Here is a 26077-nt window from a genome sequence, read left to right as displayed (position 1 = left end):
AAATTATTTCCTAATAATATATGTTGTTTCATATTATTTTCTTGATAAATTATGGGTAATCGAAAGATTGTCTTGTTAAGTATTAATCTCATATTTTCGGGTATAATATCTAATTCTTTCATCTGTTCATTAAATCCTGTAACGCGGACCTTATGACCTTTAGATCTTTTCCATTTATGGGGAACTAGTACATCTTGCTTAGCTAAACATATATCAGCTCCACTATCTATAAATATACGGCGTTTTATAATCTTATTAGGTTTATATTCTACTTGTGCTTCTACATATATTGCGACCATTAGTTATCAGTTTCACTATCTTCGTATTCGATTGGTTCTAATTCTTCTGAGTTCTCATCTTCGGTTTCAGTAATATAAAATTCATCTTCTTTATGCCATTTATCATCGTTGGCTCTTATTTGTTCTAGACTTAGTATAAATTCTGTTGTTCCTATATATTTTACACCTTTTTGTTTTAATTTAGGGCATTTATTAGCATAATGTCCTTTCTCATTACAATTCCAATATTTACATTCTGTAAGCTTAGTATTTTTATCCCTTAGTGGTCTTTCTCGTCTTTTTCTAAACTTTCATTTATATCTAAATCTGTTCCTATTTTCTGGATTATTTTTATATCGTCTAAATCGTTTTCGTCGAAATCGTCCATTATCATACTTGTTAGTATAAGACTTCTTATATGTAGGATTATGTCTATAAGTGCGATTAGGAGTATATCGTCTATATTTTCTCCTAACTTTATCATCACAACCAAAAACTAACCGTTTTTCCGTGAATCCACATATTTCTCGTAATCCGAGTTTCTTATCCTTTTTAACCTTTTGTTGAACTCTATATTCTTCACATTTTCGCATAAGATAAGCTCGTAATACTCTAATTCTTTCTCCTAATATATTTTCTTTTGGTTCTAATTGAGTATATTCTTTTGAAACTTCTACGTTGTATGGGTTTGGTAAGTGGTCATAATATAGTTGTTGATATATCAATCCTTCTTGTGGTAAAAACCTAGCTTCATAAAAGAACTTAGTAAAACTGATAGTATATTCTGGTAATTTACTAATTTTACAACATTTCATGTTATTCAAATTCATTATTATTTCAGCTTTTCTTTCAGCAAATACTGTTTCTCTGGCCACTAACCATCTTTCTCCTAAAAACTCTCTTTTTAGTACCATATCAAATAATAATAACATTGATTTCCAATCATGAGCACAAGCTTCTATTTGTGGTCTTAACTGACGAGTTATAGATTCCATCCAAAATCCTACTTTTCCTATCATTGTTTTAGAGATTAAGTCATACATATAATCTAAATTTTCAGTGTGAGATGAATTCATTAAGGCTATGTACATTCCTAAATTCCAATCATTTATGCGTCTACTTATTTCTTGTTCATCATAGACATTATCTAAGTCTAAAAAATATCCATTTGGATTTAATCCTTGAAACATAGATCCTATAAATTCTTTAAAGTCTCCTTGTTGGCCTATAGGTGTATGTCGTGGAATTGTAGGTGCTTTTTTAGTTATTATGTCTAAATTGGGGTCTATCATTTCTTCTTCTGGATAATTATCAGCATCTTCGTTTACTATATTTTCTGATCCTATATCTGATTCTTCGTACCTAGTGTATTCATTGTTTTCTATATCACTTTCTGGTTCTTCTTCTATTAGCTTAGCTTTTCTGCTTAACACTGATTTCTGCTGAATGTGTCATAATATATGCAAGCAGACAAGAGGCGGAGGGATCTGTCAACCTCCGACTCCAGGAAGAAATAATTAAAATAAAAAAAAATAATGGAATTTTTCCGTTGCTAAAGTAGAATTTCCATTGATATTTTGTTGTATTCAGAATTTGTACGGATTTAACAGATTTAACATCAGCAGCAAAATTTAGACGGAATTAACCATCTCTGACGCATAGTCCCAATAAAATAACCCCATGATCCGCCATTGAAACAGACTGGCACAAAGCATACAAACTCAAATTGCCTGCATTCAACATTCACGCCAAGTAAGCAATTTCTCATGTTGCTGATATGTTACTTCTAGCTGTGTTCCTATGGACCAGAAAATACTTGGCAGCACACCATAATACAAAGCTCAGAACACTAATTTTCAGGGAAATCATCGAACCAAGCAAATTTCGCCTCTGTTTTCTGCTGTCAACAGCTTTAGATTCGATCTGACTATGAGAGGTCATCTGGTTTTTCATAAAGGATGAATACCTTTCAATGTCTAGTGGAGTTAGTGCTGGTTTCAGTGATGCCTTTACAGCTTGGAAATGGCGGTTGCAGACAACAGTAGCAGATATGTTCTCCCGCAACGCTACAATTCCAGCTTCCCTGCAAAGACCTTCAAGTTCTGCACCAGTGAAGAGCTCAGTATCTTCTGCTATACTTCTCAAGTCAACATCTTCGTCTATCTTCATGTTGCGTGTATGAACGCAAAGTATCTCGTGTCGAGCCTCTAAATCGGGTGGTGGTACATATAACACCTGCAAGTTAATACAACGAAGTTAAACAGGATTTCACACCTGCAGCAGACTGCAACTTGGTATCTTCAACTTTACATTTTCTGTTGCACAATTGAACAAAAGATCCTATTACAGGTAGTTGTTGGATACTATCTTTCCCTTAACTAAGTTGATATATGAGTGAAGGAGTCTACTTTGTCTTAATTTAATTTTTAGTACTTTAAAATATAAGACAATGTAAATTCAAGGGGTAAAATACACCCATGGCCCCTCAAGATGGATACCAAGTGCCAATAAATTAAAACATGTGGCGCTTACATAGCCTGGTTATATTGACTAACCGTCCTAATCAGCGTTTCTGGCAAGAATTTGGCCAGAAAATTTCAAAGTGATTTTATTGGTATAAAGATACAAAATGAATTTTTGTGACCTTGTTAGGACATTATCCAAACTTAAGTGGCCGTCGGTAAGATTTATCCGCCTACTGTGGAACCAACATACAAATGGTACCTTCTGGAAGACTAAGCATGAAAAGAAAAAGTACCAGCTCTCTTGACTTATGTATCTATGGACATCAGGGATATGGGAAAAAGACAAGTCATGAATCAAACCACAAATAGAACAGAATTCATACCATATCAAAACGCCCTGGACGCATAAGTGCTGCATCGATTGCATGAGGACGATTTGTGGCAGCTAATATGAGAATTCCCTTGAAAATGAAGTAAACGTTCAGACAGATAGTTTAAAAATAGAAGGGAAGCTTAATAATGGAAGTAATAGCACTTACTTTGGCCTGTTCAAGACCATCCATTTCAGTTAGTAAAGTAGATAGAAGCCTCTCTCCTACTGTACTGCTGTTACTTGAACTCCCACCCCTGCCATGAAGAAAAGAATTTTGAGAATCTTTCGGATGTTCAGGATCCCAAGCGGATGAAGAGATTATTCTTTTTTTGTTGTTGTTGTTGTTTTGAATTATTTTGAAAGATAAAGCCAAAAATCATCATCTGAGCAAAAAACTGATTCTACAGACAAAACGAGCTTTTTTATGCATGTTAACGTTTCAACAGCTCCTCTTGTACTTTCCTGTGGTTTAGCAATATCTTTTATTTATTGCCTAGCAGAAGAACTGATTTAATCGAAACAACCATATCCTACAAAGATGAGGACCACGCTGTCTTGTATAACTGTTTACATCACAATTTATCAATCTAAATCTTACAAAAAAACAAGTCCTATTAAAAACTCTATTTTGGCAGGCTTCTAAAATTGGAGAATCGCCAATTTTCTAAATAGCAACATAGGGGCTAATATTGAGGGCTAAATTTATAAAGCTATTCTGGTAAAACCAAAATAACAATTAAGTTTACTTGCCTATGTATGAATATATTTACTAGCCCGGAAAATATGTTATAATATTCTTATGCGAGTAAAGAACATAAATGTTATATTCCTTGGTCATTTCAAATATAAAATTCACTGGTAAAGTAGCAAATTTGCGAACCTTTTAGCAGCAACAACATCTGCCTCATCAAAGAATATAATGCTTGGCGCTGCTAGGCGAGCTCTCTGAAAGGTATTACGCAACAATGCTTCACCCTCACCAACATACATTGAATATAATTCTGCACCACTGATTTGCAGTTTCTCAATACCCAAGAAGTACAAATTAACACACGCACACAAAAACACAGAAAAGAACTTCTACAAGCATAGAATTACAGGTCTCACTACAAATACACCCACAACCCTATCAATGAAGGTTTAGTTCCTCAAGTTTATCCGATGCATAATTGAAGAGGCCATATAAAGGGGTTGAAAAAGAAAAGTATACAGTTAACATCAACAAGACGTTTGGTTCCTTTTTTACTGTCCATTGTTGTAGAACTTTTGTAGAAAAGTATACAGTTAACATCAAATTTTTGTAGAATTTTTTACTGTCAAATTCTTTTGCTATGATTGATTTATTATTTTAAAAAGACAGCCCAACAGCTATTTACATTTATTAAGGGAAATACTCCAAATTCATATACAGCAGCCTCAAATTATTCACTCATTAGGGTGATTTGCTAGAATCCATATGCTTTGGATAATAAAAGAAAAATCATCTGAATAAGCACCTAATCCCACCCAACCCCCTGACTTCTAAGATGGGTATTGTTGGCCATGCAATAAATTTTAATATGAAAAGATTTTTTTTATCATAAAGTACTAATCATTGCTTTAATTGTCCAGTTTTTGTCAGGAGGAAAAGCATAATGTAAAGAGGGCAATAGCCAAGATGGTAACACAAGGCAAGATATTTTGGGCTTAGATTAATGGTTCAAGTTCGAGCAAATCACGCCCTCTTTTTAAGTTCTATAGTAATTTCTTTCTCCATAACCCTACAAGTTTTTCATCCTATCCTGCTACTATAAATAAATTACCACCAAAGCATAATCAACAAACTAACATCCTGATGACCTTATAAGCAAGAATTATACATTGTTTCAGATTGAACACTTTCACTAACTAAAGAAATTCCTTATTGCATGTAAGCAAAGGCCTAACTCACCCCAAAAGGTACCTAAAGGGAGAGGATTGACTCACATATATAGGAGCCATATAGCTTCCAAATTAAGCAAGGTGGATATTTAACACGCACCCTCATTTGGGCGTGAACAAATATCAATGGGCAACCCAACATTGAATATCAAGGCCTAATACCATGCAAATAAAGGTCTAACTCATCCCAAAAGGTGCCTCAAAGGGAGAGGATTTCCTCACATATATAAGGAGCCATATAGCTTCCCAATTAAGCAATGTGTGGATATTTAACACGCCCCCTCATGCCCAAATCATTTGGGGCATAAAGCAAATATCAATGAGCAACCCAACATTGAATATCATGGCTCTGATACCATGTAAATAAAGGCCTAACTAACCCAAAAGGTACCTCAACCGGAGAGGATTGTCTCACATATATAAGGAGCCATATAGCTTCCCAATTAAGCAATGTGGGATATTTAACATTTCTAAAAGAATTACTTTTCTAATGCACACCCTACCAAGAGAATGTCAGAAACCTTCCATTTTATGAGTGCGAGATGATCAAACCTCAAGGAAAAAAAGGAAGCTTGGGCAGCATTAGCTGCTGCTTTAGCCAGGGTAGTTTTAGAGCATCCAGGAGGCCCATGCAGAAGAACCCCACGAATAGGCGATATTCCCATCCTTGAAAAAGCATCAGAGTGTTTTATAGGCCACTCAACGGCTTGTTTGAGCTTTCTCTGTTAATAAACAAAAAAGGGCAAGACATAAGAGTAAGCATCATTATAGCTCAGTATAAGTTCAGATGTAGAACATATGTATATATGGTATTATGGTTACAGACCTTTAAAGCTTTTAGTCCACCAATATCTTCCCAAGTTACCTTCGGTACTTCCACAGTTACACCTCTTGTTATGCTCGGCCCTACCACAGTTCTTGCATTTTTCCAATCTTCTATTGTTAAGCACAACAGACCTGCATTTTCATTTGCCTCTGAAGCTTTCAGGGCAGACATGGTAGCCTCACGACATAAAGCTTCCAGATCAGCCCCAACATACCCATTACATGATGCAGCAATGACTTTCAGGTCAACATTACGTTCCATGGGAATATTCTTTGTGTAGAGCTGGTTATAGTGGAAAAAAAAATACATCTATCACATTATGGCACCACTATTCCTTGCATTCCAGTCTAAGGAGATAGCAATTATTATACTTCTATACTATTGAAGCTACCAAATAAATGCTACCATGTTGAATAAGAAAAGATATTCATCAACAAGAATACATCCAATCCAACCAATGGACAATCTAGTTGGTGGAGAATTGACTGTTTAGTGCGTGATTTTTTAACATCATTCATTCCAGATGCTGTGAAATCTATAGAAATTGAGGATTTGGAAATGATTTCTTTATCCATCTAAAGGACATTATAAGCGAAACATCAAAGGAAATGCGTAAAATTTTATATTCCAAATCCATAAAATCCTATACAAATACTTGTGCCACATTGTATAAATCTGGATCATGTAATTCAGGCAAATTAACCAATGAAGTTTACCTTTAGAATTTGGAAGCGGTCATCTTCTGTTGGTACAGTAACTTCCACCTCAGCATCAAAACGGCCGAACCTTCTCAGTGCAGGATCAATTGCATCAACTCTACTCCAAGAAATCATATGTTGCAAGTCAGACTCAAATATTGATGGTGCAGGCGTGGGACAGTCATTTAGATGGCCTAGCAACTTATACAACATGGTTAAACCAATACATCTATTCTGGTGGAGCATCCATTGGAAGAACAAAGTTATCAATTTCCTAGCAACTTTCCAAATGTATGGGAATACCTATAATCAGAACAAGCCTTAGCATTTGAGAGCGTAATATTAAGCATGCATGTAGCACTGAAACGGCTTCTTACATAACAGAAGTAACTAGTAGCCCTCAACAAGACAGTGAATATGGATAAAAACAATGAACACTGGACATAAAGAAACATCGAATGCATTCAAAATAGTTAACCTAGCAACTAGACAATCTAACATCCATTACAATTGTAAGTGCAATAAAAATGCTTCAAATGCAACACAAGCAGCTCTGTCGACATAGCTTATTTTGATGCATGAAAATTAAGCTTAGAATGAAAGAAAAAATGGTGATGATATATGCATCTGAATGTTTCCACTTCTATCTAATAGAACAGGGCCTAAATGGGCAGAGTTCAGAACTACAACCTGTTAGTTGATGCAACCACCACAACTTGTGCTGAAGATGTACCACAGTTTCTATTGGCATCCATCAAAATGAACAGTTGAGAGGCTAAGCGAACATCTTGCTCCCTCCTGCATTTGAGAGCCTAATTTAAATAGATAAAAAGCACTCAACCTCTTCTACTCTATTCAAAACAGAACAAACTCATAAGGTAAAGGAAAAAGCAAATAAATTTCAGAAAGTTATCAGATACAAAGAGAAGTTTTTACTTTTTCCACCTTACAGAAAGTCCATTGAAGATTAGAGATCAAAAGGATGTGAACAAAAAGAAATTGAAAGGACATCATTCTTTCTCCTGTACCTTGAATTACGTTGTGGACATAATGCATCTATTTCATCTATAAATATTACTGCTGGCTTGCCTGTCAATGCATGAGAAGCCGCATCCGAAAATGCTTCACGCAAAATTTTCTCGCTTTCTCCAGCATATGATTTGTGAACAGTGTGCGGGCTTGAAGAGCACAGCCACAAATTGAAAGAAATACAAGATCATTAAACAAGCCAAGCACTTTGGAAAGAAAATTGAAATTTAAGCCAAGTTTAATCATGAGTAACCAATGAACAAAAGTTCACTACCTGATCAAAATTAAGTGCGCACCACACTCCCGAACAACTGCTCTGACCAAACTTGTCTAGCATTAAAAAGACAGGATAAAATAAAATTTCCAATCTAATTGGCCCAAAAAATACTCCATTTTTTCCATAGAAAACCCAATCATGCAGCAAAGGAAAAAGAAAAACCATATATAAAGTTTGCAACTTTTGACCAGAGAGATTCAAAATACCTTCCCAGTTCCTGGTGGACCATACAGAAGTAAACCTCTTGGCCACTGAAACAAAATAAATAAACCAAAGCAATAGTGAAAAAAAAATCAGAAACCAAATAAATATGTAATTATAATGCAAAACGGTGTGTGGTTCAGTTACTTCAATAAGACCTAGCCTTTTTGCTTCACGAGAATAAAGAAGAGGGAACATAATGAGTTCTCTTAGAGCTTCAAGGGCTGCTTGATTTCCAGCAACTGCTTCTTCAGCTCTCCACGCCTTATTCCCATGCTCATTTTTGTCGTTGTTACTGCACTGCGTGTCCATCTTCCATGGATTTATGAGGACAAAAGAAAAGAGTACTAGCAATCAATCTAACATGTTTGAGCCACTGTACATAGAATATTTATCTTAAGTAATGAATTGTGAACCGAATGAGAGAGATTTGGTGATGAATATGAATATTAAGCAGAAAGATTGAAATTTTACCTTATAGAGAGAGAGGATAGAAGTCTCTTTCAATTTGAAGTTCACGGAAATGATATGATTTTTTCAAGTAACAACAAAGGGAATAAGGAGAGGAACCGATGAGTTTTTCAGCGAGTGATTTTGATGGAAGGCCGCAGAGGAGAGGAACTAGCAAGAGTGCAAGGCAACAAAAGGTTGTATCAAAACCTAACGGCTACATATATCAAAATGGTAAGGGGCTTTTGGTTCGCACAGAGGTAAAAGGAATCTAGAAAGGGAAACAAGGGGAAAGCAAAGGAATGACCCTGAATTCACTAGTCTGTTTGGAAATGCAGAATCTTCTGATTCCCTTTGTGGATGTTTGGTTCAAATAGGGAATCAACATTTATCATCATTTATTTATTTTTTCAAACAATATACTGAATCTGTTTTAATTGATAAAAATAAAATAAAATAAAAAATCCAAAATATCAGCAATGACATTGCTAACTACAAGCACCACAAAAAAATATCCAAAACAAATAATATATCTACAAAACATAAGCCATAAATATAACAAAGTTCACACAACTAATTAACGTAACGACGAATAGAATGAAGTCGAAAACTCTTCTTCTCCTTCTTAAGGAATGAAGGATGCGTGCCATTTCTGTACAAAATAATATCATAAAGACAAATAAAAGAAGCTAACATGGAGATTGAACAAGCAACTAATACAGATAATTTCAATGATTTACAACATATAATCTTTGAAAATACAGATAATTTGATCAGATTGTTGCTTAAATACTTCCACCTCAATTATAAACTTGTAATTGAGTTCAATTTAGCTGGTCCAAACTCAATTATAAATTTATAATTTGATTGTTTAATCAAATATCAGTGGGAAGAACAATAGGAAGTTTCTTATCATCATCTCTTGAAAGAAGATAACATCTAATTGATTCACAGAAGCAAGGTATACTCTAACAGTTTCAGAAATCCAAAAAGCAAGAGAAGAGAGAAAGAAATGGAGGAAGAGAGAGACTGAGAGAACTCACCGATGGAGTGTGCAACCGCGTAGAAGGATGGCCGGAGAAGAGAAACCGAACCGCCTTGAAGGATGGCTGGAGAAGAGGAGGGTGCTGGAGGAGCGCGATGTATTACTGTCAGCGCGCTTACAGGTATACTGAATGAGAAAGAAAGGGAATCCCAAACCCAAGGGCGTTGGGGTAATGGGTTTAAGAGAGACTGGGGTTTAGCAAAAAAAACACTAGTGTGTGTTGCTTTTTCCAGGGGATCCTTTTTTGAAGAAAAAAAGAAAAAATCCTGTTTTTTAAGTTGCAAATTGCGCACCTTGTTACCCATCTCCAACCCCATTGCCATATTTTCATTTTCTATTTTCTAAACATCAAATTTTATTTTTTCTCAAATCCATTGCATCGTCATTTATTACACTGAAAATAATATTTTCCACTTTATTTTATTTTATATAACATTTTTATTAATATTTTATTATTTTTTACATATATTATTATTATCATTAATAATCTATGGTAAAAAAAATCAATTAAAAAATAAAAAAACAATGTTATTTAATTTTAAATAATTAATAATATATTTAACTATAAAATATAAAAAAAATATTTAAAACCTATTTATTTATGAAATATAATATAATTTAAATTAAAATAATATATATAATAAATATATATAATTAAAATAATAAATATATATATATATATTAAAATATTGATTTCCACCAAAATTTAGTGGAAATCAAAATCAACCAAAATTGATTGATTTTTCATTTCTATGCCATTTTGATATAGAAAATTGGCGGTGGTTGGAACCATTTTGGCATTTCCAACCCTTGTTTGGTGAGGGTTGGAGATGCTCTTACATCAGTCTAGTTCAATAAAATAAATCATTAAATCTGCGAAACAATAAACATTAGCTGCGAAATATTGGGACCCGTCTTTCAGATTTAACTACAACGTCAGACTCGATCAATTAGGACTCAATTAGATTTTATTGTCTAATAATATCAGCGTGCAATTTAATCCAGACCTTAGTTAATTGTTCTATTCGGTTTAATTTCTTTGAAACGTATGGTTTAATTCCATTTTCGTACTATGCTAAACACATGCAAATATACAATAAAACATAAATTTACCAAAATAATCAAAACCTAGAACTACCCGACTTAAGACAGAATTCTACTTGTTTGTCATCTGTAACCGATCTGACACAAAGTGCCCAATCGGTGACTAGATCGTCGATTGATAACCCTTTCAGGCAACAGATTTCCTTCTTTGATCAGAAAACCCAAATAAAATAAAACACGTAAAACTAACAAAAACAGATTGCACTTTAGGGAAAGAAGGCTTTTAAAACCCTCAAGAAGTTACATTTTGAGCGCTTTTCCAATTTGTTGTGCATAATAGACCAACGAACACGAGATAGGAACGTAGATCAGCAACCCGAACCCAAAAGCAGCAACTTTGAAAGATCCGAAAAAGGAATTCTAAATACATTTAAAACCAAATTGTGACTTTATTGAAAGATTTGAACCCAAAATGTTGGTTCTTAGAAGTTTAGTGACTTCAAGAACCCAATTATAGTGAAATGGAACATGTGAAACCCGATTTCGCCTATATAAACTAATAATGTAGTGTTTTGTAGGGTGTTTATACTCTCAAATGTGTTTAATTTGGTAGAAAACTTACGTTTCCACTCACTTTCACTTAATTTCAAGTGTTTTTCACTAAGTTTCACTTTATTTCTTTTTCTTTTCACTCTTTTCTCTTCTTAAAAATTGTTGTCCTCCGAAGGTGGGCAGTTTTCTCCATTTAAGTATGGATTTGGGAACAGAAACTGCCTCAATTTGAATAAAAAAATGCCTAAAGACCATCCATGGCCGCGCGATTGGTGATCGACGTGGCAAGCAGAGATTTTTAAATATAGGAAATAATTCTAACTTAATTAAGGGTTTTGATAAAAGCAAGCTTTAAAAAAGAAGGAAGATAGGGTCCAGGTCTTAGCTTGTGTTCCTATACAACATGACGTGAAGCCCACCTATACAAATCCGCAAGCAAGTAACATAGACTCATCACTAGGATCGAAAAAAGTCAGTGCTCACGACGAGTAAATATTGTCGCAAAGTTACAGTTGAACTATTTTGAGGAACTCTTGCACCCCTATTTTATAGTCTGCTCATAAACAACCACACAACCTCCATGTAGTTGTTCTTTTGAATGTTTTACATTGCATCTAGGATTATTTGAAGCTTCTCATGTTGCAACGATTCTTGGAGTTGCTCGTATAGGGTCCACTCATTGTACCATTTAGATAAACCACTTGTCCAAATGCACTTTTGCGTCTAAGTATGCAATGACTCTGTGTGGCTCATAATAGCATCAATGTCATTCTAGATGATATGTTTACCTAAGCTGCACCTTCTAATGTTCCTCTCCATTTGTCTCACTCTAATCCGTTGCTCGGGGAAACGAGCAAGAAGTGGGAGATTCATAATGTCGACCATAGCTCTCAAGGCAAGAAGAAAAAAGAAAGATTAGGTCATGAATTAACTCTTTCAGTGATCAAAAACCAACTTCGATCCATTTCTTTGAGGAACATTTGATTCACAACAAAAACAATTTTCCAGATTATGTGTGTGTATGACATTATTGGTTACGAAATATTTGCAAACAGATTACATTCATACAATTATATGCAACAGACAACATATAAATTTATTTAAAAATAATATTTGATAATCTATCATGAATTAATAATCAGTGAAATTAGAAAAATATTTCTAATAATGATTTTTAATCACACTTACATTTAAAATATATTAGAAATACATTTTAAATATCTAAAAATTAAAAAAGTATAATTAATCATTTATTAATTTTACTTTAATCAGAAATGTGTCTCTAAAAAAATTAATTTATAGAATCTGAAAAACGGTTTTCTTTTCTGTAATTTAATTTTAATTTATATAATTTTCTAGGCATTTAAAAATAATTTTCACACATTAAAAACAATTACAGAATACTAATTAAATCAATAATAATTATTCCATTCATCTAAAAATAAATTAAAAATGGCAGATTAATCATAAAAAGCAGAGAGCATACTGGTAAAATTCGACGTCGAATGGATGTCGGGAGAGGCCGCACGCGCCACACACTATTTCGTCAAAAAACCAAGCTTCGACTGGGGGTTTTCAGGTTGGGAATTTGATGGTGTGGTCAATTTCGGATTTTGGCGATTGGAAATTAGCGAAATAGTACAAACAGACCCTAAATCGCGTGTGTTAAATCGCTAAAATGCGCCAGAAATTTCTAGCAGCCATGGACCGAATTTCAACAGACTAAAATCAACTCGAGACACGTAAAATATGTAGATCTGAGACACGACTCGACCAAGCATGTATTTATTTAATCAAACCAATCAAAAGAATATCAAAACATGCAAAAAAGGGGGTTCCTAACAGATGGAACACGAAGCTAAAGGACTCTGATACCAATAAAGGCTCTAATACAGTCAATGCCCTCAAAAGGACGGATAATGATCTCAGAACAATCAATAAACAAACACCAGATTTTTAGGCTTACCTCTTGTAGTGAAGATCCGTTGAATAACAGCGGAAGAAATTGACATTGGCTCCATATCACCGATATAGGAGACTGATACATTAGAGGAACAATCATCGTTGTTCCACAAACTAAGAATGCACACCGAGTAACATATGGATGACGACTCTAAGTGTAGGGAGAGAGGAACTGCCTTATGCAGTGATATCCTCTACATCAAATGTAGTCTTCCAACTGCTTTCAGTGACCTGAAATAGCAACACACAGTTAAGGAGGGGGTTGGAGTCCGGTGAACCCTCTCTGATGCTTAAATCAGAGATGTATTGAGAAGTATGTTTGAACTTGAAAGCAATTATCAGAAGAATGAATATTAAGAACGACATACCTGAGGCTCTAAAATCAAGGCTATTTATAGATGATTTAGTACCTTAACACGTGACATTCCTTTATTGGCTTCAGACCTTTTGGTTAATTTCATTTCGAATTTCATGGTTGATTATGAAAGATAGGAGTGTGCCTTTGAGGTCCGGACCAATCAATTGGTCCACGTGTCCTCATAGGTAACTCCTTGATGAGAATGTTCCGCATATGAGCCTTTGCAATCTTCTTTCAGTATGGCCCTCTTGGCTTAGGCCCATATCTTAAATTCGGTTGCTAGGCCTTTAAATAAGCATTCGTGCCCATTTATTTGGTGTTGTATCATGTAATATTCTAATTCTCTATATGAATATTAATTAGGGTGTTAGGTTTAGCATCCACAACTATCTATTTATATCTAGGCTAAACCTAAAGGTCTAAACCTAACCCTAACTGGTTAGGTTATGGGCGGGCCATAAATATATCAATAAATAGGCTAAGCCCATTTACTCCATTTAATCCTACATAACAAATAAAAACCAAACTAGCAAACCATATAGTACAAAAATCAAGAATTGATAATAGCAATCAAGAATTAAGGAACAACAATCAAGAATTAGAGAATAAATTAAAAATACACAACATCAACCTTTTTATTCTTGTTCGAAAAGTAAGAGAGAGAGGAGAAGAAATAGAACATGACCTTTGTTTGTTCAGCTGTTGATTCATTTGAATCGAAGCGCTTTTCGTTCTTTTGGTATGCTGGACTAGACTGGTAGGGATTACAAAGAGAGAGTGATAGACAAGAAAAAACATATTTGGAGTTAGGATTTTGGTGAATTTGAATTTGCGAGAGAAGAGAGAGAGAGAGAGATCGAGAATGAAAGGAAATTAGCTATAGGCTTTTAAAGCTAATCTCATGTCATCCTCGATCTCTTTGTCTCTCCTCTCTCAAGTCCAAATTCACCAAAATTCTAACCCCAAATTTGCTTTCTCTCTTTCTCTCTCTCTCTCTTTCCTAGTCCAGTCCAACATACCAGAAGAATGAGAAGCACTTCAATTCGAACGAACCAACAATAGAATGAACAAAGGTTCTGTTTCAGTTCTTCTCCCTTTTCTCTTACTTTTCGAACCAAAAGAAGAAGGTTATTGTTGTATACTTTTAATTTATTCTTTAATTCTTAATTGTTGTTCTTTAATTCTTAATTGCTATACTGTAAGGTTTGCTAATTTGGTTTTTATTCATTTACATAAATACTTATTTATATTCTTATTTGCAATGAATCTGGTAATTTGAGTTCTTTAATCCCTGGCTGTTGTACTACATAATTTGATAATAGGGGTTTTTATTTTATTTTGCTTTCACTTAATTGCTCCCAGTTTGTGTACTTTTTTTCTATTGTTTGATAATTTATGTATTTGTGAATTATTGTAATTAATTGTCATTTAGTTATTTATAATTTATAATTTAGTAATTTAGCTATTAAATCAATTTAGCAAAAATTTGATTTCCAATTTATCATTTAACTAATCCAAATTTGAGTTTATAATTTTTAATTTAGCATTTAACTATCCTTTATGTAATCCAATTTGTATTATAATGGAATATCAACAAACAAAATATCAAATATATCAATAGAATCCTGACATTTTTTCCCACGACATATATAGTTTGCTCCCACTATCTACAAATCTGAATCTGATCCCTATATGAACTATTAGGTTACTATTTAAATTGATATTGTGTTTTTTGGAAAAGAAATTGATCTTGTTAAGAAGTACATTTGTGCTTCCAAAATAGTTTGGGGGTAAATTTGCACTTTACCCCTAAAAAAACATAAATAAAATAAAGTCCCACCTTCACTTTTCCTTCCAAAAACAGCACTTCCTCAGCCGTTTCCATCCTCTTCTCCTCCAAATTCAATTCTCTCCCGCACCATCTCCTACAATTTCTTACTTCATATTTCAGGTTTCACCTTCAGAATCTTTATTTCTTTCAAATCGTGGTGGTTTCCATCTCAACAAAACCGATAAGTTAGTTCGAAGAGTTCAGAGGAAGAAACCCTAATTCTCAGGTCTTCTTTTTTATTTCACGATTTAAATGATGAATGCGTTTTTTCCCTTTTTCCAGAATATATTGGTATTGTTTGTAGCAGCTACTTGTTTTCTGGATTTACTGCTGTTGAATTCCTGTAACTGACTGTGCATGCTTGTGGTAGGCGTAGAGTAGCATGCTAATATGTTTCTATCTCTAACCATTTCCTGGACTTCGGATTCGTTGATATTCCACATGTTGCTTGCGACATTTTTCTTTTTTGGTTTTGAAAATACGATTATTGCGAGTCTCATGTTGATTGCCTATTGGATTACATTAGTTTAGCAATTCTGCGCTTGCGTGAATGTTTATTTACATATTCCTTTCGTTTCCTTTGTATTAATATAGTTGATTTATGCAGGTTTTTAGTTTTACTGGAAGGTCCTCATTGGTGTAATTTAAATAAATGTCTTCTGGTTTTATCTTTGGGTTAAAACCGTGTTGATTTGAGTTACTTCCTCAATCCTCATTTTGATTTTGGAATAAAGAAAAATGCCAGGCACTGCGATCTTGACTCTTCCAGCACCTCCTTCTAATGGAGATGGTCCTGCTTCCCCAATTCAAGTGTTTGAGAAGCTGACAATTGAAGAAGATAAAGCAGCAAATGAGGAGCAGAACAAAGTTCCAGTTGCAACACACACAAGAACTATTGGAATCATTCATCCTCCTCCTGATATCAGGAATATTGTTGACAAAACTTCTCAGTTTGTTGCAAAAAATGGACCTGAATTCGAAAAGAGGATCATTGCCAGCAATGCTAACAATGCTAAGTTCAATTTTTTGAATGCTTCTGATCCATATCATGCATACTATCAGCATCGTTTGTCTGAATTTCGTGCGCAGAATCAATCTTCTGCTCTGCAGTCTTCTTCTCAGCCTGCAGATTCTGCTGTCACTGAGGTTGCAACAACTGCTTCTGCTCCCGACGGTGGTGAAACGGCTCCAAAGCCTGACCCAGCAGCTCAGTTTAGACTACCTCCTCGTAAAGTTCTTGAACCCCCGGAGGCTGAGCAGTATACTGTTCGTCTTCCTGAAGGGATCACAGGGGAAGAACTTGATATTATTAAGCTGACAGCTCAGTGTGTGGCACGAAATGGGCAAACATTCTTGACTGGATTGACAAACCGAGAGATGAACAATCCCCAATTCCACTTTTTGAAGCCAACTCACAGCATGTTCACATTTTTCACTGGACTCGCTGATGCGTATTCAAAGGTTTTGATGCCTCCTAAAGGATTGAATGAGAAATTGAAAAAGAGCGTTACTGATATGACAACTGTACTTGAACGGTGCTCGCATCGACTGGAGTGGGAACGTTCACAGGAGCAGGCTAGGCAGAAAGCTGAGGATGAAATTGAGCAAGAGAGGATGCAAATGGCCATGATTGATTGGCATGATTTTGTTGTGGTTGAGTCAATAGATTTTGCAGATGATGAGGATGAGGACTTGCCTCCTCCTATGACCCTTGAAGAGGTTATAAGGAGAAGCAAGATATCTACTGTTGATGAAGATGAAATTATTGAGCCTGGAAAGGAAGTTGAAATGGAAATGGATGAAGAGGAGGTGCAACTTGTTGAGGAAGGAATGAAGGCATCTAGTTTTGACGATGCTGAGAAGGACAGAAAGTTGAATGATGAGTCAGAAGAACCAATGAGGATTGTGAAGAACTGGAAGAGACCTGAGGACAGGATCCCAGCTGAAAGAGACCCGACAAAGTTTGTCATTTCCCCTATTACTGGTGAATTAATTCCAATTAATGAGATGTCTGAGCACATGAGGATTTCCCTAATCGATCCCAAGTACAAAGAACAAAAAGAAAGAATGTTTGCCAAGATTCGGGAAACAACTCTTGCTCAGGACGATGAAATTTCCAGAAACATTGTGGGGCTTGCACGGACTCGTCCGGATATCTTTGGGACCACTGAGGAAGAAGTTTCTAATGCAGTTAAGGCAGAAATTGAGAAGAAGAAAGATGAGCAACCAAAGCAGGTCATATGGGATGGTCACACTGGAAGTATTGGACGTACTGCAAACCAGGCTATGTCTCAAAATGCTAATGGGGAGGATCAGATGGAAACTGGTAATAATGATGCAAGGACCCTTCCTGGTCCTGCAGCCCCTCCTCCTCGACCTGGTTTCCCTTCAGTTCGTCCTCTCCCTCCCCCACCTGGACTAGCCTTGAATCTTCCTCGCGTGCCTCCAAATTCAATCCAATATTCAACCCCAAACGGTGGTGCATATGCTGTTGCTCCACCAAGGCCACAAGGCATGCCAATGATGTCATCTATTCGTCCAATGCAACCTCCAATGTCATTACCATCTGGACAGCAACAGGTTATGGTGAATCGACCACCTCCTATGCCTCCATCCATATCTGTACCGAATATGCCTGTGCCGCCTCCACCTGGCTCTCAGTTCACTCCTATGCCAATCCCTCGACAATTTATGCCTCCATCTATATCTATGATGCCCCCACCTCCACCTATGCCTCATGGAATGCCTCCACCACCTCCACCAGAGGATGCTCCTCCACCACTTCCAGATGAACCAGAGCCGAAGAGACAGAGGCTTGATGATTCAATGCTCATTCCAGAAGATCAGTTTCTGGCACAACATCCAGTATGTAAATTGGCAATCTTACTTTGTCTTTGCTGTTTGATTTATTTATCAAGTGGTATGGTATCTCAGATCTCTAATGTATGACTTGTATTTTTTCCTCAGGGACCCGTATGCATCACTATTTCTGTGCCGAATGTCGATGAAGGAAATCTCAAAGGTCAAGTCCTGGAGATTACAGTTCAGTCCCTGTCTGAGACTGTTGGCAGCCTGAAAGAGAAAATTGCAGGGGAGATCCAACTTCCTGCGAACAAGCAGAAATTAAGTGGGAAAGCTGGTTTTCTTAAGGACAATATGACCCTTGCCTATTACAACTTTGGAACAGGAGAGATGCTTTCTCTTTCTTTGAGAGAGCGTGGTGGTAGAAAGAGATGAAGGATTCCTTGACATGGCCGTCTAAAGCTACTTATGGAACTATCTATCAGAAGAGTTTATGCTATTGTCAATTTACATTTTATGTATGACACATATGTTTGAGTTGTTATGTCATGACTGATGGTATGGTACTGATATTGAATACAGCTTCAGCGGCAGTGGCAAAGTAGAGAACTTCCTTTTTGCTTAGGCACAAGAAGCCATCTGCTCACACTTGCTACTTTCATTTGGATTTGCAGTTGGTTCTCTTGAAAATACTGGTCATGTTTTTGGCTTTGAAGGCTTATTGATATCAGCTCCTTTTTGCTTTTATTGCTTAGTTCTTTTGTTGATAAATATAAATGATTTGAAGGATTTTCTGCAAGAATTTAGGATTTGTTTTGTAGGTGATGCTTTTTGACAGGGCAGCGAAGAAGGCTCTCCCGTCTTTGTTCCCTGTGCAGGGTTCATTCCCCAACTATTAATTTAACTTCATAGCACTCTCATAAGGGTTAACCAGCCAGTAGCCATGAGACTAACGTTTTAAACTACTGCAAAGCTACGGGTTTTAATGGAATGGTTTTGGTAACCCACAAGATTCATGATATATATGGTATGGCTGAGGCAGGTTGGTTGTTTTTTTTTTTCCTCATATCTTATTTAAATCGATCTTCAATTTTCATGGCTCATGTTGGAATTGTCTTGAGTGGTTTCAAAACAGATTATCATGTCGTAATTGGTAATCATGTTGTGTAATCTATATATTCCACATGATTATATATGATGTAAATGACAAAAAAATGATAATTGTGTCAAATGAGTCATTCAAGTGGGTTGTCTCTTTAACTTGTGTTGTCGTATTAGAAATTGGTAGCCCTAATTGTCCTGAACCTGCCACTATTTGCATTTTTTTTTCAGAATTGAGCTGGGGTCGATACGATTGGAAGATGGAGCAGGCAGGTTGATGTTGATTTTTCTTTTGTTTTAGCAGCTTCTTATTGAATATTTTAGCATGATAGATTGGAATTAAGTGTGAGAGCAAACAATACAGCATATTCTTGAGTTTTCTGTGATCCTATGCTGTATTGTGTTGTGGTCTCAGGTTCCATAGCTGGTAACTGGTGTCAGCTAGTATAACTTGTTGCATTTATTGACACCTCTTCAGAAACTAGGTTGTCAGAGTTGGTGAGAAATTTGCCTGAAAATTCTACAATGGTCCAACTTGTTGCATTTATTGACACCTCTTCAGAAACTAGGTTGTCAGAGTTGGTGAGAAATTTGCCTGAAAATTCTACAATGGTCCAGTATGAACTGGTCTTGGGGCATTCAGGATGTCACATGTTAACACTGTTGCTGACATGTAACCTCATCATGGTCATATAAAACGGGGTGACATAACCTGTCTGACATGATTATTGTTTTTGGTACTTATGTATCATATATAATCGCGTGAAATATATAAATAACATAACATGTTGACATGCCAACCCAAATTCCGAACAATTATAGAAAGTCCCATCATTTTCCTTGGGCAAAATACCCTATTTTTAGCCTTTGAATAGAGTTTCAATTTGAATCCTGAGCTTGGAAAATTATTTTGAATTGGGCCCTTACTGAGTGTAGTTTTGACTAATGACTGTGTCATTTTCTAACAGTACATAAAGTGTTTGGGAATTTCATGTTTTGACTAGTGAGATTTATGTATTGTCATTAAAAGTCAATAATTTGACGTGTTATACATTAGTGAAGTTAAAATGTCATATCAGTGAAGTCAATGAACTGATACGATCTGTTTTGCAATAGAAGATACCTTGAAATTGTGTGAATTTGTTCCCTTTTAATGTTCATACTAGCTGAAAGCTGCTTCTAAAGATGTGCATTTTCATGGTTCATCTTACATCTATAGGGTTATATTGTCCTTAGTCTAACTGTACGCATCTGAATATTTTGGGTAATTTTTACTTGCCAGAACTTACAGATATTCTAGGTTTACTTGGAAATAGAAAGGAGTTGTGATTGTTGAAAAACTTTTCGTTGGTTTTTCGTAAAACTTTTACGTTTAATAAAATCCTGTTAAATCCTCTAATCTTACATATAACAAAAATCTTTTCAATTTTCATAAAATAATAATTAGATACATGGAGAATTCAATTACAATAATCAATGATTGGAAATTCAGATTATTTTTTCTTAGGATTTAATAAAATAATAAAACAAAGTTCAATTTGAAGAAGTTTATCTACCCCTAGATATAAGAATACAAATGTATGTGTATGCACTCATACATAAAAAGATATTATGATATTATATAATTATATTCGGAGAAATGCATTAGAAATGTCTCGGGCTTTGACATGAAAAAATTAGGGGAAATTACCATCTATGCATTCTTTTGAGTTTTTATTCCACTCAATAATAATTTGTCTTTTCTTTAAATATCATAAAAACACGTCCTTTCTTAACTATTTTTTGTTTTTGATATCCAAAATAACATTTGTTTTCTTTACCATTACTGCTCTTCTCTACTTTTTTTTTTTTTCATTTAATTATATCAAAATCAAATTGCTTCTACGTTTTTTCCCTCATTTTTTTTCTTCCATCCAATTTCAGTCACTTGCATTCAATTTCATTCACTTTGAAATTTTGAGTTGAAATATGCAAATGAGGTAATAATTGGAAATAAAATGTAGCAGTCTTGAATGATATCTCAAATAATTGAACAAAACCAAAGCAGACCTTACCTAAAAAGCTTATTCAAGCAGCTCAACAAACGTAGACAAGCATCGGAAATAAAAAATTCCCACTCGCAATGATCATCAATTTTCAAGGAAGCAGCAACAGCGAACCAGTAAGATCAGCAAAATCAATCAGCATAGACAAAAACCAAAGCCAAAAAGACTGAACTTGTGATTAATACCTAATTCGATAGGATAAGTGGGTTACTAAACCCAGCCCCATTTTCACACTTCCAGCCCCATTTTCACACTTCCAGCCCCGAAAAAAGACCTAACCGCCCTTTGAACAAAAACTGAAAATTTGGATCCCTACCAAACTCTCTCAAAACTCATTTTCATCCGAATCAAAGACAAAACGTTTGATGGAAGATAATCCGTTATCACCGAGAGTAGACGGGAGTGATGCTACGTCCGAAGTCGAGGTATGTTTCCGAATTAACTTCCTTGCATTTCTGTAATTTGATTTGGAAAAAAAAATCTGGTTCGGCACTCGGGCGTGTGAGCATCACGCCCCACCGCATGGTCGGGCGTATGAGTATCACGTCCCACCATGTGGTGGGGCGTGATAGCCACACGCCTCACCATGAGGTGGGCCGTGATGTTCATACGCCCCACCATGTGGTGGGGCGTGATGTTCATACGCCCCACCTCATGGTGAGGCGTGATGCTAACACGTCCGAGCATATTTGTGGTTGTTTTTCGGGTTTAGACACCGAAACGCTATAGAAAAGTCACGTTCTGATACAAAATGTTCGTTATTACTCATTTACAGGAGGTTTCGTGGGAAGAATTTGACGGAAACGGCATAGATTACAGCTCGCAGTTTTTTCCCAAACAAACATTTCAAACATATCATGAAGCTGTTAACTGGGCAAAACAGACGGCAATTGGGATCGGGTTTGAGTTAACAACAGCGTCGCACAAGACGGGGCGCAAGTCAAAGTGGATATTGGTTAAATGTGCTCGTGGTGTTAAAAATTATAAAAGGATGTGGATATGGATGTTATACTACGGAAGAATACAAAAACAAAGTACTGTGGTTGCAAATTCCAGATAAAGGTTATGGAAATCGGCGAATTGGGCGGTTGGGTGGTGAATGGGATTCTTGGAGATAGAGGACAGCACTGTCATCAGTTGGCTGTATATCGTCAGGGCTACAGACAGATGAGCGGACTAAGCCCGGCTTCCAAAAAACTCGTTCGTGAAATGAGTTCAGCTCAAGCTAAGCCTTGTGCTATTTTTGCTGCAATCAAAGAAAAACATCCGGAGGATTGCCCGATACAAAGGCATATCTATAACTACAGGGAGAAAATCAGGACTGAGAGCTTTGAGGGTCGGGATGTAATCGGTCAGTTTTATCGGCTTGCTATAGATAAGGACTATATACATTGGACGCAAGCGGTGCCGGGCAGCAATGTCGTGACTCATTTATTTATGGCACATCCAACATCGATCACACTGTTCCGATCTTATTACTTGTTTGTTGGTATGGATTCAACATATAAAACAAACAAGTATAAGATGTCATTCTTCGAAATCATTGGTATGACGCCTTCTAACAAAAACTTCTTGATCGCCTATGCAATCATGAAGGATGAAACCGAGGGTAGTTATATGTGGGTGTTACAAAAATTGAAGCTTTTGCTCCAACCTGATGTGCATCCGACAGTCATTGCTACAGACCGGGAGTTAGGACTGATGCGGCCGGTTCGTGAGGTATTTCCTCATTCTCATCATTTATTGTGCACATGGCATATTAATAAAGATGTGGAGGATAGAGTTGGCAAGTTGAGTGGAATGAAGAAGTTTGGTGAAATTTTTAAAAATTCCAAATGGAAACGTATAATTGAAGCCCCGACAGAAGCTGAATATGAGGCGGCAGTGGTAGCTATGAAGAATACTACTGGCAACTGGCCTGGTGTGATTCAGTACGTGGAGACCACGTGGCTAGTGCATAAAGAGAAGTTTTGTCGAGCATGGACGAACAAGGTGTTGCACTTAGGAAACACCACAACCTGTCGAGTGGAGAGTTCACATGCACAGTTGAAACAGTGGTTGAATTCATCTACTGGTGCACTTGATACAGTGTGGGCGAAGGTGCACAAGGACATTGAGGCTCAGATCGAGGCGATCAAGTAAGACATTTATTCTGTTATTTGCTTTAATCTTTTAAAATTTAATACATTAGTTTTATAATCCGTCATTGTATATAATCAGATACTCACTCGAGGACTCGAGAAGAAGATCTGCGGTGAATCACTGTGGAGAACCTTTCACGTATCTCGACTTACACGTTTCACATTACTGCTTGGCTGTACTAAATGATGAGCTCAAACGTATGCACGCATTGAGTATGGATGTGGTAACTGAATGCGGATGCGTGTTGCCCATGACTCATGGCATTCCGTGTGCATGTGAGCTGAAAACATATATTGACACAAATGAATCGGTCCGTGTTGACCGCATCCATCCTTTTTGGAGATCTCTTGCGTTTGAAGGGTTGAGTGACATACCAGTTACTGCTCCAGTATATGCTGACGGGTCTGAGGATCACCGATTTTTTCAATCTCTTGTGGAAAAGGTTGAAAAATTAGATCCTTCAATGGTGCGTAGCATATCGATGTACATTCATGATCAGATAAACCCGGAACAAAGTGGCTTTAAAGAACCTGAGGTCAAAGACACTGTTAGGGGTAGACCAAAGGGAAATTCATCAACAAAACGAAATCCGAGTGCATGGGAGTACAATCAGTCACCACGAGGTCGAGCACGGTCCTCGGGTTCGAGGAGTAGTCGTAGTCGAGGACGTTCTTCATCCTCATCTGTGCATAACAACCAGATGCCGGGTATATTTTATTTCATTTATATATATGTTAAAGTTAAAGTAAATATATTTTTATTGATAAATTTCATATATTAATATTTTCAGTCGGATTTGATGCGGATATCGCCAGTTACCACCATTTACATCGGGTTCAAGGTCTCATCGTACCATTTATTACTGGATTCCATGATGTTGTAGCGGATGGTAACTGTGGATTTCGTGTTTTAGCCGATGCAATCACCTATAACCAAGAGGAGTGGAAGCTGATGAGAGTGCTTATAGAGATTGAGATGCGGGCAAACCATGATCTGTATGCGCCAGTGTACGGGAACGGATTTGATGCTGCCCTCACACGTATTAAATGGGCAGGAGCGGGTTGTGGTGAGTCCCACTGGATGGTGAGTCTGGATGACTTATTTGCTGCTGCATCTGTATTGAACGCAGTAATTTTCCTCTTTACTACAGAACAATTAGGATGTTGCACTATACTGCCGATGCGTTCGGACGATGGAAGACCACCTGAGCGAGAGATTGTGATTTGTCATTTGGGGAGTTATCGTCACTACATACGTCTTTATTTACATCCTTCGTTTCCAGTGCCTCCCATTGCCACCCAATGGCGATTATTTTCTCATCAGAGTGTTCGTCATTTGGAGAATTTATACGCTGAAAGGAGAGAGGCTTGGACTAGATTATATTAGTTTTATATGTTGTGATTAATAATATTTATTAATTAACTTATATTATTTTTTGGTTTTAAGTACAATTCTGTAGTTACGGGTTTAATCGCATATTTACGGGTTTAACGGACTGTTTACGGGTTTATCGGACTATTTACGGGTTTGACGAACTATTTACGGGATAAAAAAGCTATTTTTTTCGGATTCGATACGCGGGCGTGTGGCCATCACGCCTCACCTCGCGGCCGGACGTGATAGCCCCACGCCTCACCGCGTGGTCGGCCGTGACAGCCACACGCCCGACCGTAAGGTGGGGCATGTGGCTGTCACGGCCGACCACGCGGTGAGGCGTGGGGCTATCACGTCCGGCCGCGAGGTGAGGCGTGATGGCCACACGCCCGCGTGTCGAATCCACAAAAAAAAATAGCTTTTCCCCTCCCAAAACTCATGAAAGGGCATTTTCGTCCTTTCACGGGGCTAGGGGTGGAAAAATGGGGCTGGGTTTAACAACACCCATAGGATAATCCAATTTTATTCAATTCTCACAATGTTAACACAAAAATTCACGTACTATTGTTTACCATCAAAATGTAAAATTCATCCTCAGATTAGCATGGTTGGAGGTGCTAGGCGGCCGGGTAGGGCCTTAGAGATTAATCGCGTAACCTATTTGTTACCTAATAACTTAATTCTTGGAAAGAGGAGGGGAGACAACTCAAATGCCAGCGCAAAAATATAAAGAGTCGTGTCGAAAAAAATCAAAATGAATTTTTTAATATCGAACACTTAGGTGGAGAACGATTAACATAATTGACATAAACATCATTTAAAGAACCTAACAACCCCCTACAATCATCTAACACCATACTATAAGGAGATCAAAATAAAGGTTGAGCAAAATTGGTCACTATAACTTCAACATCTGCCTCATCAATCCACCCATCAACTTTCTTGTTCTTTAATCAAGTGCTTCTGGAATTCTTAGAGCTTCTCCAATATGAGGCAATTAATTTCCCTTCACGACCTTATTGACCCGGACAAGATCTAATAAAACACGAACTGACCGTGTGTTGCCTAGCCAGTGGTAGTTTCAAGCAAAGATACTCATGATGATAGACAAGTCTGTCCAGTAGAACCCACTTTTGACCCGTTTTCTTAGCCCACTTCCATTTCTGTTTGAATTTCAAAAACTGTCTTTTCCTTTAATGATTCCTCCATTCTTCTACACTTGGGTCCAATATATGACCACCTCATCATTTAAAACAGTAATAACTATCTTACCATTTTCAATATTCCTCCACCTATCTCATTAA

The 26077-nt window shown here is 36.6% G+C and overlaps 3 protein-coding genes across 5 annotated transcripts; 2 read left to right on the top strand and 1 right to left on the bottom strand.

The window, feature by feature from the left end:
- Positions 1-1829: 1829 nt before the first annotated feature.
- LOC136223879 (cell division control protein 48 homolog B) lies at positions 1830-9790 on the bottom strand. 3 transcript variants are annotated; one of them, XM_066012048.1, is made up of 14 exons: positions 9561-9790; positions 8542-8688; positions 8215-8443; positions 8073-8117; positions 7864-7919; positions 7589-7738; positions 7251-7358; positions 6579-6678; positions 5863-6144; positions 5589-5758; positions 3997-4125; positions 3283-3370; positions 3127-3204; positions 1830-2513 (listed from the first exon to the last, which is right to left on the bottom strand). In XM_066012048.1, exons 3-14 carry the CDS (start codon positions 8377-8379, stop codon positions 2043-2045), a joined length of 1842 nt encoding a protein of 613 aa, XP_065868120.1. In that variant the 5' UTR covers positions 8380-8443; positions 8542-8688; positions 9561-9790; the 3' UTR covers positions 1830-2042. The 3 variants fall into 3 exon arrangements, with proteins under 3 accessions (XP_065868120.1, XP_065868119.1, XP_065868118.1); XM_066012047.1 differs by having other exon boundaries at positions 8215-8379; XM_066012046.1 differs by lacking the exon at positions 8542-8688 and having other exon boundaries at positions 8215-8379.
- Positions 9791-15326: 5536 nt separating this feature from the next.
- LOC136223507 (probable splicing factor 3A subunit 1) lies at positions 15327-18858 on the top strand. The gene is made up of 3 exons (XM_066011540.1): positions 15327-15535; positions 15917-18174; positions 18277-18858. Exons 2-3 carry the CDS (start codon positions 16048-16050, stop codon positions 18544-18546), a joined length of 2397 nt encoding a protein of 798 aa, XP_065867612.1. The 5' UTR covers positions 15327-15535; positions 15917-16047; the 3' UTR covers positions 18547-18858.
- Positions 18859-19012: 154 nt separating this feature from the next.
- On the top strand, positions 19013-24895 carry LOC136223508 (uncharacterized). Its single transcript, XM_066011541.1, has 5 exons — positions 19013-19153; positions 19444-21682; positions 22033-23395; positions 23478-24106; positions 24190-24895. Exons 3-5 carry the CDS (start codon positions 22257-22259, stop codon positions 24783-24785), a joined length of 2364 nt encoding a protein of 787 aa, XP_065867613.1. The 5' UTR covers positions 19013-19153; positions 19444-21682; positions 22033-22256; the 3' UTR covers positions 24786-24895.
- The last annotated feature ends 1182 nt before the right edge of the window (positions 24896-26077 follow it).

This window comes from Euphorbia lathyris, chromosome 3 (genome assembly GCF_963576675.1).
Source record: "Euphorbia lathyris chromosome 3, ddEupLath1.1, whole genome shotgun sequence".
NCBI lineage: Eukaryota > Viridiplantae > Streptophyta > Magnoliopsida > Malpighiales > Euphorbiaceae > Euphorbia > Euphorbia lathyris.
The sequence above is the reverse complement of the archived record's forward strand: the minus strand, read 5'-3'. Positions and strand labels throughout refer to the sequence as shown.